The sequence below is a fragment of the Gigantopelta aegis genome, chromosome 14, assembly GCF_016097555.1.
Source record: "Gigantopelta aegis isolate Gae_Host chromosome 14, Gae_host_genome, whole genome shotgun sequence".
Classification (NCBI taxonomy): Eukaryota; Metazoa; Mollusca; class Gastropoda; order Neomphalida; family Peltospiridae; genus Gigantopelta; species Gigantopelta aegis.
The window spans coordinates 30,737,785-30,753,192 of NC_054712.1; the positions used below are offsets into that span (position 1 = coordinate 30,737,785).

General features: G+C 35.2%; 1 protein-coding gene across 3 annotated transcripts in view; it reads right to left on the bottom strand.

Moving 5' to 3' along the window:
- The window catches only part of LOC121388325, a 28,627-nt gene that overhangs the window by 5,147 nt on the left and 8,072 nt on the right, over window positions 1-15,408 (bottom strand). For 2 of the 3 annotated variants that reach the window (XM_041519620.1, XM_041519621.1), the window contains 7 exons: window positions 15,159-15,315; window positions 13,022-13,126; window positions 9,503-9,764; window positions 7,220-7,478; window positions 4,925-5,063; window positions 3,993-4,133; window positions 1,809-1,972 (listed from right to left, as the gene is read on the bottom strand). In XM_041519620.1, the coding sequence (XP_041375554.1) occupies window positions 1,809-1,972; window positions 3,993-4,133; window positions 4,925-5,063; window positions 7,220-7,478; window positions 9,503-9,764; window positions 13,022-13,126; window positions 15,159-15,315 (1,227 nt within the window). The remainder of the gene's footprint in view (window positions 1-1,808; window positions 1,973-3,992; window positions 4,134-4,924; window positions 5,064-7,219; window positions 7,479-9,502; window positions 9,765-13,021; window positions 13,127-15,158; window positions 15,316-15,408) is intronic. The other variant, XM_041519622.1, reaches the window with a different exon arrangement.

The following is a 15,408-nucleotide window of genomic DNA, read 5'->3' on the forward strand; positions in this document are numbered from 1 at the left end:
TGGCGTTAAATTGGGGGGCAATAAATCAAGGGTACACTGTTTATCTAAAACAGAAACAAGAGTACCAGTGAGGTACATGATATGCCCATCAAGAGTTTGATGGAAAACCATATCTATATTAATGAATACGTTACGGGTATGATTCAATTGTAATTATGTGAAAATGCAATGGGATGGATGAACAGTTTGTTTTGGACCAAACACCATCCCAAGCTGTTCCAACATGTGGTTTGATGGTCGTGTATTTATCTGTATGCAAGATATGATCTGGACAAGGATTTACTGTTATGTGCAGTAGACCATGAAACGTAGGTTACAGTGACCTAGTAATAGTACGGGACACACCGCCATCCTAAGTTGTTCCAACATGTGGTTTGATGGTCCTGTATTTACTGTTATGTGCAGTAGACCGTGAAAAGTAGGTCACAGTGACTTAGTAATGGTACACAACACACTGCAATCCAAAGTCATTACATGTGAGGTTTGATGGTCCTGTATGCATCTGTATGCAGATATGGTCCAGATAAGGATTTACTGTTATGTGCAGTAGACTGAAAAGTAGGTCACAGTGACTTACTAATAGTATGCAACACACCGCCATCCAAAGTTATTACAGGTGAGGTTTGATGGTCCTGTATGCATCTGTATGCAAGATATGGTCTGGATAAGGATTTACTGTTAGGTGCAGTAGACCGTGAAAAGTAGGCAACAGTGACATAGTTATAGTACGCGACACACAACCATCCCAAGTTGTTCCTACATGTATGTGAGGTTTAATGGTCCTGTATGCATCTGTATGCAAGATATGGTCCGGACAAGAAAAAGTTAAGACGGATGGATGATCAGACAGACCAATCTGATTAAAATTAGTTCTACTTGTCTACCAGTAGATCTAACAGCATTGGATGGACTCCCATGTCCAGGTGACGTTTCATCTATAAATAACAATTTAAATATCGACCAATTACACTTTGCCTTTTATAACGTTATTCGGGAGCATACAAATTCTAAAAATACTGGGCGAGACTATTTATGCAATAGGCGAATTTGTTGGTCTATTTCAACATTAAAAAACAGGGGAAAAAGTGTAGTAATAAACTGTGGATTGTATACTAGGTGTTTTTTCGTCTTGAAACAAATTTTATATTGAAATTAGTTTCCGGCATATTTCGTAATTCACCCAAATCATTTCGTATACCTAGGCATAATCTGAATGTTTTCAAATTCCTTTCAAATCACTGGCATGATTTTGCAAATACGGTTTTGATTGGTCGAATGAAAGGTCAACTGGACATGAGCTCCAACAGGGTGCTCTTAGATCCACAGGTAATTTTAATTAGATTGCAAAAGGACGGACGTAGGTACAGATGGACGTACGTACGTACATACGGACAACACCATATCATAAATAGGCGTATAAAAATGTCTTTAAATTTAAAATATATATATATAAACAAAAACAGAAAAATATTTACTACTATCCTTAGGGGAATATGCATTTGTTGAAGACAGGTGAAGATGAAAAGAAATTAATATTGTCATTCAAAGGATGCAGTAACTGGGACATTGGAGCAGTGATCCTGGTAAACGGCCTAGAGGATTTTAACGATCCCAACCAGTGGAAGTTCAAAGGCCATGGTATGTACTCTCCTATCTTTATGAAATTAAATATAAACAATTGGTCGATGTTTATTAAGTTGCAACAGCTCTCTCTCAAATACTTCTTCCTTTTGTTTTATACTATTTTCTCTTAAAAAGTATTAGTTCCATCAAAGGCTCTCGTATGAGAACAATAAATGACATATTACCCCATTTTGCATGTGAGAATAACATCTGTAATTCCATCATTGTTGAAATCTCCAGTAACCAAGGGACCGGTTGGCGGCGTCGGGATGGAATGTTCTGCCAAGATCTGTCCATCAAGAAGACTGACAACTGACACAGCATTGTAACCAGCAATAACCATTGTATCCTGGGGGGAAAATACAACATTACTTACAGTTCTGTTTGTAATATTATTTTTTTTTTTTTTTAAAGACACCATTGATTTATTAATCATCAGCTATTGGATGTCAAACATTTGGTAATATGACATATAGTATTAGAGAGGAAACCCATTTAATTTTTTTATTAGTAGCAAGGGATCTTTTATAGACACCGTCCTACAGACAGGACAAGCAAATACCACAGACTTTGATTTACCAGTCGTGGGGCACTGTCTGGAACGAGAAATAGTCTAATAGGCCTGACGGGGATTGATCCTAGACTGACTGAGCATCAGACGAGTGCTTTACCATTGGGTTATGTTCGGCCTCTTTTTTCTTATAAAATTTTTAATGTATTAATTAACTTACTTACTGAATGTAAATATCCTCACAGAAAAAATTTCAAAATTATTTCAAGAAATTATTTACTGGTCATTCATAAAAATTATCAGATATTTTGTGCAATTGTGGCATGTCATCTTTTTCAAATTTCAACCATTTACAAAATTTGCAGTTGGTATGAGACCAATTTATTTGGTGCACAGAAACTTTTTTTTCTGTGAGTATATATTACCAAGTGTCCAGACACCAAATAGCCATACCATATTTTCCAGCCTATAAACCACACCCCTTGTTTTTAGACCAAGTTCCGAGCTTCATCCATACATAAACCACACCTTTAAATAAGCTGCGGTTAAAACAAACACAAATTCAATAATAATAAAGAGACCCATTCTCCATTAAATTCAAACAACAATAATTAATTGCTGATTGTGTGGCTTTCAGTTTCATTTCACTTAATGGGCAAGTTTCGTAAACAAAACACAGCGTTGACAAACCCCGCTATTTTCATGAAAATATGAACAAGAACTTAGTAATGCATTGTTCGTAATCTTGCAGTAGTTGCCAAAATAAAACAAAAAAAATACATGAAAAAAAAGAGCACAATTAAGAATTACTTGTATTCACTTAATTACATGTGTTTCTCTATAACCTAACTAGCGTGCCTTGTGCAAAACTTACATATTCAAAAGAGGTCGGGTCAGGCTGGATATATAGGCCAGTGGCAGTGAACCGAAACTACATGTAAGTACGAACCTGTCGATCGTTTACAGTTTCGACATTGTTTTATAACTTTTAAACGACAGCCTTTTAAAAAAAAAATATTTGCAGAGAATTATATATTTTTTATTATATAATTACATGTAATACAATGAAATACAACAAAACAAGATATGCACAAAACATTAACACGGTGTAAAGTTATACAGCTGAACACAGGTCACCTGTCAGGTGTATATCCTAGTTCAATCTTTCAGTATATTATTTTCCCAATCTAAATTGGCGATACATCTAGACTACCCAAAAAAATTTTTTTATTCACATGGGGGGACCTACGATAACTGTTGAAACAATAAAATAAGTTTCTACACAAGAGTTTATGCACGATGTTATGCTCTGTATTAATTAGCGAGCTAATTAGATTGGGAATGTCGACCTGCAATAAAAACATTACAGGTACTCTAATTTTAATTTGTAAGCTTCGTACTAAACTTAAATTCTGATATATTAATTAAAAGCATTACAAACAGGTAACAAACAGAGGCGTTAAAGATATCAAGAAACTGTTTTGATGTCATTGTTAAGGTCCGGCTTTTGCAATTGGCTGTAAATGACCATGATGTTGTAATTGTGTCACGAGACATTGTTTAGGCTGCCACTGGCTTTTTATCTGCAGTACCAAACATGCAAGTGGGGTGTGTTTGCTACAAACTATAACAACATTTCTTTGTATAATATGAGGCCAGTTACTTCATTTTAAAACATCAGACAAACACATCTGATGCACTACTAACAATAAATATTACAGAAATCAAACTAAGAAACTTCGGGGTCGAGTCTATTTTTGACACGTAATTTAAAAGATGACATTAACCAAATATTCCTTTCATTCATTTTGTTTTGACAAACATATTAGATACTTAGACTATCAAAGAGAATAAATACCTTTTTACCAAACACCCCAACTGACATCGGCACGCGACTTGGCTGGAACGACTTAAAGAATTCTCTAGACCTATCGCTGTCAAGATTTTTACTCCGCCTGACAGCGACTGAAACATCTGCCCACCTACTGTCTATCTGAGCCTGGAAACAGAAACAAAACATGAATCAAATCTAAAACTACATAAACAAGACGTTTTCTGTAAATTATACAGTAACATTATCTTGGTCAACAACAGGCGTTGAACTAAGTTGAGAATAGACATTTACATTACCAGGTTACCACATATCAAGGAAGTCTAGAACTGTACTTCATTCTCCACTAGATCTCATTTAACAATGCCAGTGCACCACGACTGGTATATCAAAGGTCGTGGTATGTACTACCCTGTCTGTGAGATGGTGCATATAAAAGATCTCTTGCTGCTAATTGGAAAGAGTAGCCCATGAAGTGGCAACAGCGGGTTTCCTCTCTCAATATATGTGTGATCATTAATCATATGTCTGATGCCATATAACCGTAAATAAAATGTGTTGAGTGTATCGTTAACTAAAACATGTCTTTCTTTTTTCATTCAACAACAGTGTTGTCATCTACATTTTGATTAAGTTGCAGACCATAGCTTTAACCAATGAAAATGGACACTAAATGTGGTTAATTACAAACCTGTAACACACCAGAATAAAATTCTTATTAAAAAGAAAAAGAAAAAATAGAGAGAAAAAAAAAGAAAAAAGAGAGGATGAAACGGAAAAATGCCCTCTAAAAATAGACAAGAGCGTGTCTCCATAACCGTTACTTTCCAGACGTGTGTGTATTTTTTAGAATATGAAAAATTAATTTCGTAGTAGTACCAACAGCAGGCCGACCACTGCAGAAACATTTCGGATCTACCAGAAACACAACACATAAAGCAACAAAGAACTACATGTACCTGCCAGTGAAGTCTGCCTTCCAAATCAAATGATGATACCCGTCCGAGACTCGAGACTGATATTACGTCATAGCCCTGATCAGTGAACAAGTGTCGACCCAGCAGGTGATGCATTAACCCAGTCTTTCTAGCAATACTGCTTAAAGAGAAAATAATCATATTATTAATATCAACTCAGTTTTTCTAATGCTAACAACTTCATTAAAGGAATGTTTAAGGAAGGCATTTGGACTGCCTGGTATGCATATTCAACGAGATATAATGCACATTATTGCTTAATATCAACAAGTATAATCATATAGTTAATAAATAAAATGGTTAAATGTGATGGCTATTATATATAACGAGCACAGCCATTTTGTACCACCCCAGTGAATACGTCCTCTGGCGAGCCGATGGTTATGTAATACTTAATGTGTCATGTCAGGAATTAGTCTTATAACTGAAGAAACAAAACATACCCGATTTTTGTGGATGTATCGCAATGTTCTGAAATAATATCCACCCACTATGCCAGCAATAGGTATATATTATTCTTCAATACAAAATAAACCACCATTATCAAAGTGTCAAAATAACTGTATTCAACTTATTTTCATGCTTATATCCAATTAAGGTTCAAGCACGCTGTCCTGGGCACACACCTCAGCTATCTGGGCTGTCTGTCCAGGATAGTGGGTTAGTTGTTAGTTGGTTAGTTAGTGGTTAGTGAGAGAGAAGAGGGTGTAGTGTCCTTACACCTACCCACTGAGCCCTTAAGAACTCGCTCTGGGTTGGAGCCGGTACTGGGCTGAGTCCCTGTACCTACATGTACCAGCCGGTAGTCCAATGGCGTAACCACTGCACCACCGAGGCCGGTCCATGTACTGAAATGATAATCGGAGTGTTTTCTTAGTTAATTGGTCTTTTGTTTCCTTTCCTTGGCCTGTACCTGTGATTCCTGATTGGCAGGTGTATATTTTGGACAGTCACCAGTCAAGGTGTCTAGACACACACAAAATATGTGCCTGTTTTATGAAGATCACAGGGTATTGTGGGATAACCGTGCGGCCACCCCTAAAATCGTAATGGACATTATCAGCCTTCCTGCTTTATTACTGTAAATAATTCTGTAAAACTCTTAAGCAGACTTTCCCATCTAAAATCACAAAATTGACCAATTACATAATCCCAAAGAAAATCAAATTATCACTTGGGCATCGGGAGTGGTCGTTTTTGCTCCAACGTACCCTACCAATAGGCATAATAATATGTATTTTTTCTTTGGATTTTGTGAGAGAAAAATTCTATAACCCCATTTCGTTCTATTAATGCAAATTGAAATATAATTAGTTAAATAGTTTATTATATTATCAAGTCATTTATGTTGTTTTAAAAGTCAGGTTGATAAAAGTGAAGTGCCTTGTTGTAAATGACTGCTTTTGTTTACACTGTGCATACAGGAGTTGGTCGGAGCCGAAAACAAAAGAAAATGGCTGCCCCCAGTTTGCAGGAATACATGTAAGCAAGGTTTTTTATTAACTCTAAAATTACACGATTTTCATTTCTTACAGTGTCAATATGTGTTGGTGGTCCGGGTATGCATCTTTCCAACACATAGGCTCGTGTTTGAGTTTATTCTCCCTTTAACCCAGACTTTATCGTGAAACTGTTAAAAAATCAATTGAAATGACTGCTAACCTAAGATACTTTGAATCAGTCATTCTAATACTTAACTTTCTATCTTATGTTCAACCCTAAGATGAAGACGAAAAAAGACATTAACTCTGTCTTTCTAGCCTATACTGTTCACACAAATGAAAAAACCCCAACCCATTAATTCTATTATTCTAGTGAAAATGTTCAGACAGAAGGTAAAAAATCAGTTCATCGATCATACTATTCAGACAGAAAAAAACAAAAAAACAAAAATAATAGTAATATTAAAAAATGTGTTTCTAATTTTCATTATTATTCACTTACCTAGTACTAGCATAATATGCTATACAACCCGAGTTATCTCCTCCACTGCAGAATTGTCTTCCCTTGCCGGATGTATATCCATATCCGTGCATGAGCAGACCATTGTCCTCAATTCAAAGTCTGTAATGACCGAATCCAGGGGCAGGTGGGAGCTCTGTTGTGCTAGTACTAGGTAAGTACGAATAATAATGAAAATTAGAAACAAATTTTCTGATAGTGTTATTCAACTTACCATACTAGCACAACAACAATGCTATAACGGACGTGATTTAACACCACTAGAGCACGTGAATTCAACATTAATGGGAGGAATATAAGAAAACAAAAGTAAACCTTCTGATAATATATGGTGGTAGTTTCTTGTGGAAGTCTTCATCGAGGGCCCACGAGCGCGTCCACACGAGTCGCTTGGTGACGCAGACATTTATCTGGTCGAGTTTCTCCTTGATAGGAGAGTCACGCCAGATCTCGAGGTAACACGGTGTGTGGTCGCGGTACTGACCCCATGTCACATGCTCCAGTTCCCCGTCGTCATCCACATCCAGGTACACCGACGACGCGCTCCGCAGAGCCACGCGTGTCATTGGCCGACCTCAACAGCAGCAGAGGGAAGGAATGTTTAACGGTTAACATCATAATAAAGTAATGTTAAAACCAGACCAAAAAAACTTCGTTTGTTAAATTATAGTCAATTATCAGATGATATTAGGCCTAAAACAATATGTGTGTCATGTTTCCCAACCTACAATAATTTTATGTTGTCACCTTTAAAGTTTTGGACACAAAAATAAAAATCTTAACTTCAGCAGTAGAAGGAAAAATGACTAAATTTAATTTTTATGGTCAGTAAATCAATAAATAAAACTAGAGTCACCTAATGATTAAAACAAAAATGCCTACCTACCTACCTACCTACCTAACCTAGGTTAAAATGTCACCAGATAATACATTGTATATTATACTGATACATGTAGCTTATTAAAGATTAAAGCTTTTCATATTGTACAGCCCCTGCAATTGCCCTCAGCAATCAGCAATGCCGTGGACTATACTGGATTCTGTTTTTCAAGGTGTATTTACTGTTAGAAATAAAATATACTTTGTGAACTGGAAACAGATTAAAAGTAAATATTAAAAAAGTAACTGCACCGTTATTACTAATTAAAAGTATCTGAATCTCAGCTCCATCGGGCATGATCGGAAATACATGTAAATTACCAATCCAAAGTTCAATCAGCAAATGTTTTCCTTACGTTCATGAACTATTTGATTGGTTCCCGACATGGTCATTTGGTCTAGCGGACGTTTTTCTGCTTGGGTCTGGCTAACTCGATCCAGAATTAAGCAAGTTCCAACTAGGTCATTGCACTCTGTTGACTGTTCATAGCATGTGCATTACAGGGACCACTGGATTGCAAGGGGGTGACAGCTTATACATTGTTGAACTGTGGCTATGGTGCGTTATGGCTATTTTATTTTCAGTAAAATGTTCACCATAGACTCCTACATGTCACTTGAAGTGTTATGGTCAGCCTGATGATGAAATATTTGTAGATAAACACATATATATAGAGAGATTGTTCTGATAGTTTAATAAAAAAAAATTCCTACATTTATATTGACAAAATATGCTACCCTTTTCCGATGCCAAGTGGCCTAATCAACAAAAACATCTTTACCGATTTACTTGGGTTTGAAAGGAGGGCATTCGATCTTGGTGACAGATTTCTTCACAGAAATTATGCCGTTATTAAAGAAAATTATTTAAATTCTACATCACATTAAATATATTCTGACACTTTGATGTAATATAATTAAAAGATAAAGATTGACCTGGCACATCACTGCGGACTAAATACGCTGTATATGATAAATTGTCATCCCCTTACAACCCCATTGTTCTTGATCGTACACGTGTCATTTGCGTGTTAACTGTCACATCACTTTCAGTCAATGAATACCTGACTAGTATAAATGAATCTTACCAGCATATTGGCAAACAACACAAATAACAAATTCATCATTCAAATTTACTTATAATCCAGAGTTGCAAACATATTAACAGTAAAATTGCCACGGACACTATTTTTCCATGGCACATTTTTTGCTGTGGTCATTTTCTTAATTGCAGGGGTTGTTGTACCGATATAGGCTTAATTTTATTATATAAAACAGGGAACAGTTTGTTCAGTATCGCGTCGGGATTCACTACACAGGTTTCAGGAATAACTACACAACATTAAAACATTTACTAGTAGTTGCTAATCAATTTTCAATGGACTAAAAATGCTGCTAATAAAAAATTTGAAAACAAAATGTTCCCTATAATATATTAATTGTACTGATATAGGTTATGATAAGTTAAATTTTTTACCATATAGTATATTTTACTATAATATATAATACTACGTATTACTAGGATATTCAGGAAAAATTTAGTTCAGTATTATATTGCGATTTGCTATTTTCAGAGATTGCTACACAATTTTAAAACATTAAACAGTAGTTGCTAATCAAAATTTTGAAAAACAACTGTTCCCTGCTATTAAGAGTTAAAATCTCACTAGATAATATATAGTACTGCTAAAGGTTATAATTACAGGTTTAAACTCTCACCTGACAAGATATTGAGCACCTCGATGCCGTTGTGGTTGTGAATGACAACAGCATTGGGGTTAGTCACGTGTTCGTGGTGACTGTGAGGCCTCTGGCCACCATACGCGTACCCGACGATGTGTTCGGGCTTGAGAGCATTTACCGATGATGTGGAGCGGCTCGTCTCCGTCGAGACCTCCGGTTTCACATCCATCGCCTGAGCTAACTTCTGAATTCTCGCCAGTGTGAACTTTGTGTCCGCAATACTTGTCCACAAGTGAGGCTGAATATTGGGGGAGGAGGGGGGGTGGGGGGGTGGGGGAAATAAGAAAAAATTAGTAAATATAGTACAAAAAATAAAAATAAAACACTAGAGCAGATACAAAATTACTCACCTCCATAAATTTTTTTAGTTTATCTTTATTCAACATCAGCAAGGTTTCTGTCAGAGGGTAAAATGGGTGTGGCACCATACCCAAATGTTTTTGCAGAATTAATTTTTTTAAGTTGACCTTTTGACAAAATTAATGACTCTTATCATTACTGTATGATTTTCTTAACCCTAACCCTAAACCTATTCCATTTTTTTCTGGGAGAGGCCCCCCCATACCCCCTGTCAACATTGTGAATATTCAGTTTCATAGCACCATACCCAAAAATTTCTTTCTGTCAGAAACACTGACTTGGTCAGTACATCCTATCTTTAATTAATCAATTCAGAAAAGGGGCGGAATGTAGCCCAGTGGTAAAGCACTCGCTCGATGCGCAGTTGGTCTGGGATCGATCCCTGTTGGTGGGCCCATTGCGCTATTTCTCGTTCCAGCCAGTGCACCACGACTGGCATATCAAAGGCCGTGGTATGTACTACCCTGTCTGTGGGATGGTGCATATAAAAGATCTCTTGCTGCTAATCGAAAAGAGTAGCCCATGAAGTGGCGACAGCGGGTTTCCTCCCTCAATATCTGTGTGGTCCTTAACAATATGTCTGATGCCATATAACCGTAAATTAAAAAAAAGTGTGCTGTGTGTGTCGTTAAATAAAACATTTTCCTTCCTTCCAATTCAGAAAACCCCTAAGAAACAAATGGAGACTAAAAAACTCAGTAAAATAGTACATCCACATGTACCCCTGTAGCTGAGATATCATGTTTACAATCATTTCTCATACTAACTGCATTTTCATGCTTATCTCCAATTAAGGTTCAAGCATGCTGTTCTGTGCATGTACCTCGGATATATGCCATGGCTTTCTATGCATTAAAGCTCTCTTTGGGTAATAGTTGTGACTGGGAATTGAACCCAGTACGTACCAGCCTTTAGGTCAATTGCTTAACCATCATGCAATGAAGACTGATGCAGAATTAGCACTAATAAATATTTTGGCCAAAGTAATAAACTAAATACCTGTCAGTTTAACAACATGATCATTATGTTTTCTTTATTAATTGTTGATAATTAATAAATTATTTAAATATGGCATTGACAAGTTAGTCAGAATGCAGAAGACTTTCATTTTTCATTTTAACATGGTGTTAACTTCTTTACTCTGAAAGTTTTAGCATGCCTGTCATGGACACAATCTCAGACTTCGCCAGTTCTGTCCAGGATAGGGAAGAGCGGAGGAGTCGGGGAATTTGAGGTATGGCTTTACATTTCCATTTAGTGATGCCTAACTAAAAAATAATTTAAAACATCAAATAAATAATTAATAAATTAATATTAAAAATAAGAATTTATTACCTACGAGGTACAGCATAATGAGGGTCATATTTATCGTACGATTTCCCTCGTTTGTCATAACTAAATCGTATGTTCTCCTGACATTGTCGTTTAACAATTGGCTGTTGTAAGAGTACATTTCTTTCTGATTGGCTGACATGACATTCCACAGATACTACTTTCTTCATTAATACATTTTTATTTCGAGTGTAAGCTGATCACATGCCGTAATGACAAATACGTGTTTTTAATTAATTTAATAAACCATTAATTGATTATTTATGATAACTTGTATTATATTACGATGTAGTTGTGACACATCAAACACTTAATTATGAATATAACGTTCACAACTGTTAGAAATCTATACTAAGGTCGACGAGTCACTTTTCGCATCCTTGTTTTGGCTTCGTACATAATAAATGTAGCATATCTTACCATACTTTCACTTGAAAGACATATTAGTAAAAGGTACAATGTTTTAACCACAAGATTTTCTTCAAACACATTCAGGTGCGTTAATAATGTTCAAAAAAAGAAGAAAATTAATAGCAATTTTGCACTGGAATTTTTCCAGCATTTTTAAAACGGAAACGTCATGTACCCAATTTATAGTTATTGTAAGGAGATGCAAAGTGACATCATTGGAATACTGACGTCATTCAAATTCAAAACTAATTATTTCAATTACTGTGTATTTGTTTGCTTTTTAGTATACACATGCTTTACAATTTACAGCTGTTGATGCATGTGTACTCTTTACTTATGGGCGTATAAATATCACATAACTTTAGAACAGGTTGTGATTTGGTTTTCAAGACATCAATGAACAAACATTACTCCGCCGTTAAGGAAATGTTAGTTTGTAAACAATGACTGGAATGTTCATTTCGCAAGACAGTTCTACGGTAATAAACAAAATATTACATTCGTGTCCATGACAGACGATGTTTACGACACAAGTGCCTAAATTATCATATTTCCCGAGCTCTTGATTAGTCTTGATAATTTAGGCACCCATGTCTTAAACATCGTCTGTCATGGACACTCATATAATATCCTCTATAAAAATAATAAAAAACTAAATAATATAAAACTGAAAATATCCCCCACAAATAAAAACAAAACAAACCCCAAGGTGATTCACTTAAGTGACTAACAGAAAAAAGTGTTTAAAAGTAGTAGAAAAATGGGGTTTGTTTAATGACACCACTAGAGCACATTGATTTATTAATTACAAGCTACTGGATGTCAAAGATTTGGTAATTCTGACAAAATTATAGTCTCAGAGGAAACCCCTACATTTTTGTCATTAGTAACACAGGATTTTTTTTTACGCACCATCCCATAGACAAGATACTACATAACAGGGCCTTTGATATACCAGTTGTGGTGCACTGGCTAGAACGATAAATAGCTCAATGAGCCCACTGACGGGGATCGAGCCTAAGCAGACCACACTTAAAAGTAATCGAAACATTAGGTTAGTTTTGTTAGAATCAAAGTAAACTAAAATAAATTAAGTAAATTTTATTTGAATTATTAATTCTGAGTATAACACTACATAATTAATTAAAAATAGTGCCTTGGATGATGAATAGCTGTCAAATAATTATATGCCTATTTTCTTTTTTATTTGAATTGACAATACTATATTGTAAAACTATTAGTGATGTTCTGATTAAGCAAGTTCCACTTGCATTAATACTGATCTGAATAATTTGAAAATGTGGTCCAGGTGTTATGATGCTCACCATGTATTGCAGAATATTGTGAGCCCCATAAAGAATTGTGTATCACTGTGAACATTTTAAAACTCACCATGAACTGCAGAATGTTATGTTTGTACACTGTCCACGTCGACTCTCCTTTGTGCAGCAAATTTCTCTTCAGTGACAGTTTCCAGTGGTATTCTCGGACATTCTCCTGTAACACATATTATTATATATACAGTCATGTTATAATGCAGTTTATTACAGGAGTCATAATTTAATTTATTACACATCATAATTTATTTTACTACAGGTTTCATAATTTATTTTGAATTTATTTATTTCATCACATATAATTTATTCACCACAACAAAAGTTTCATATTCTTGTAGATTCTTCTGTAAAATATATATACACAACTTCACATACATTGTTTTCTCTTCCTATTTATTACATGAGTTTATTTTGCACCAGAATATATACTACGAGACCGCGTAGCTGTCGAGTGGTATGTTCTTTCGTAAAATAAACAAGTGATATAAATAGGAAGTGAAAACAACATATGTGAAGTTCTGTATTTATTACATACCTTCTTTTATGTTTTATAAAAACGGTTTTTAATTTAATGTCATAACAACACTTTGTTAAATCTATTATCAAAACCCCTTTCATGGATTTACTTAACGCTAAGAATCCTACTCTACAGCAGCCTTGTGTAATGTTTCAAATACGATGTGATGTCATTTGTAAATCATATATGACATCAGTAAATAAAAGGCACTAACTGCAGTAAAAAGAAAAAGGGAATACCCCATTTAAAAGTTCTGGTCCATATCACACATATGTGCGATACAAAATAAATTTATCACACATTTCAAAATGTCTTTATCACGATAGTAAGATTGAATAGGTATGTAATATAACTGCATACCACAGGCTTTGGTGTACCAGTTGTACACTGGTTGGGATGGGAAAAACCCTGTGATTGATTGCTTTTCATATGAGTGCTCTACCACTGAACTACATGTACATCTCAGCACTCAACACTGAAAAAACTAAAATAGTATCACACCCACAACCAAAACCTGTGTTCAAATAGAAAATAATCATTTCTGTTTACAGTCTAACATACACATAAATTAAAAATACAAAAAACACTTTTGATTGGTCAGTACTCATATTAGTTGGGCACCAGGACTATACAAGCAAAATATGAATATATTTTGTAATATTGTATATTCTGAAATTAATGCGATCATAATATTAATGCGAAAAATGCGAGTTTGTGTTATTCGCATTAATAATTTAAGATTCAAATTCTAAGATATTTATACAAAACAACTGTAAAACAATTCAATGTAGGCGAGACAGACTAACTGTCCAATAGTCCAGTAAGATGCCAGCCATGTGTGACAATTGCAGGTACTTTGGCCACCCTACAAAAAGCCGGCGCGATTCATCACACATGAATGGGTTTTAACATGCTAATCCTGAGGTCGACCGTTTCTTTGTTTTTACTGTTCACCGTCACTTTGTTGGCATACCACTTTGTGAATTGTTCTTTCATTATGACTTTGAGATCGCCATTCACAGATAAGGAAGATAAATTTGTAATGGTAGGACTACTTGTATGCTAATGTTTAGCCAGATTTAGGTAACTATAATTTACGTAATGTGTATATATATACACATTACGTAAATTATTGCAAAAATATATTTCGAGTTGATCTCACCAAAAACACTAGGGACCAAACAGGTTAATTGATGTGTACACTGACATGTTAGTGAGTTGATCTAACTGAAGACACCTTAACTCGGATTTAACCGAAAAGTGCACAGACGTGTGTTGTTGGAAAAGTAATATTTCAAAGGGAGACCACTCGCATTAATTTCATGTCTCATTTTAGTCTGCCAACCATCACTCGCATTAATTTAGGGATGCATTAATTTCAGGATCTACAGTATAATATATATTTTTAATTTCTACTAATCTTATGTCTCATTTTAGTCTGCCAACCGTCACTCGCATTAATTTAGGGATGCATTAATTTCAGGATCTACAGTATAATATATATTTTTAATTTCTACTTTCCATTTTGTTGTTTTATCTTCAGGCATATATAACTTTGAATTTAGGTATTAGTGTATTCAGGTTTAAAACTGTTAGGCAGGTCTGCTGTTTAACATCTTAACACAATATACTGTTTAAATATGTCATACACAATTTACTGTATTAAAAACATTACCCTGGCATCCTGCGTAGTCTGTACGAAGTCCCCAGGCAGGTGATGCCACCGCAATGTACCGTTGTTACCGCTCAGTGCAAACGTAGAGAAATGTTCGCTTTCATCATCATCACTGGCCACATCGTGGTGACTGTGTGTTGTTGTTTCATTGGAGTCTCTGAAATTTTAATTCCAGTCTTAAGTCAATGCAATTTACAGTCTTCAGAAAGCTAAATATACACACAGCATAATTTAAAATATGTATTCATTC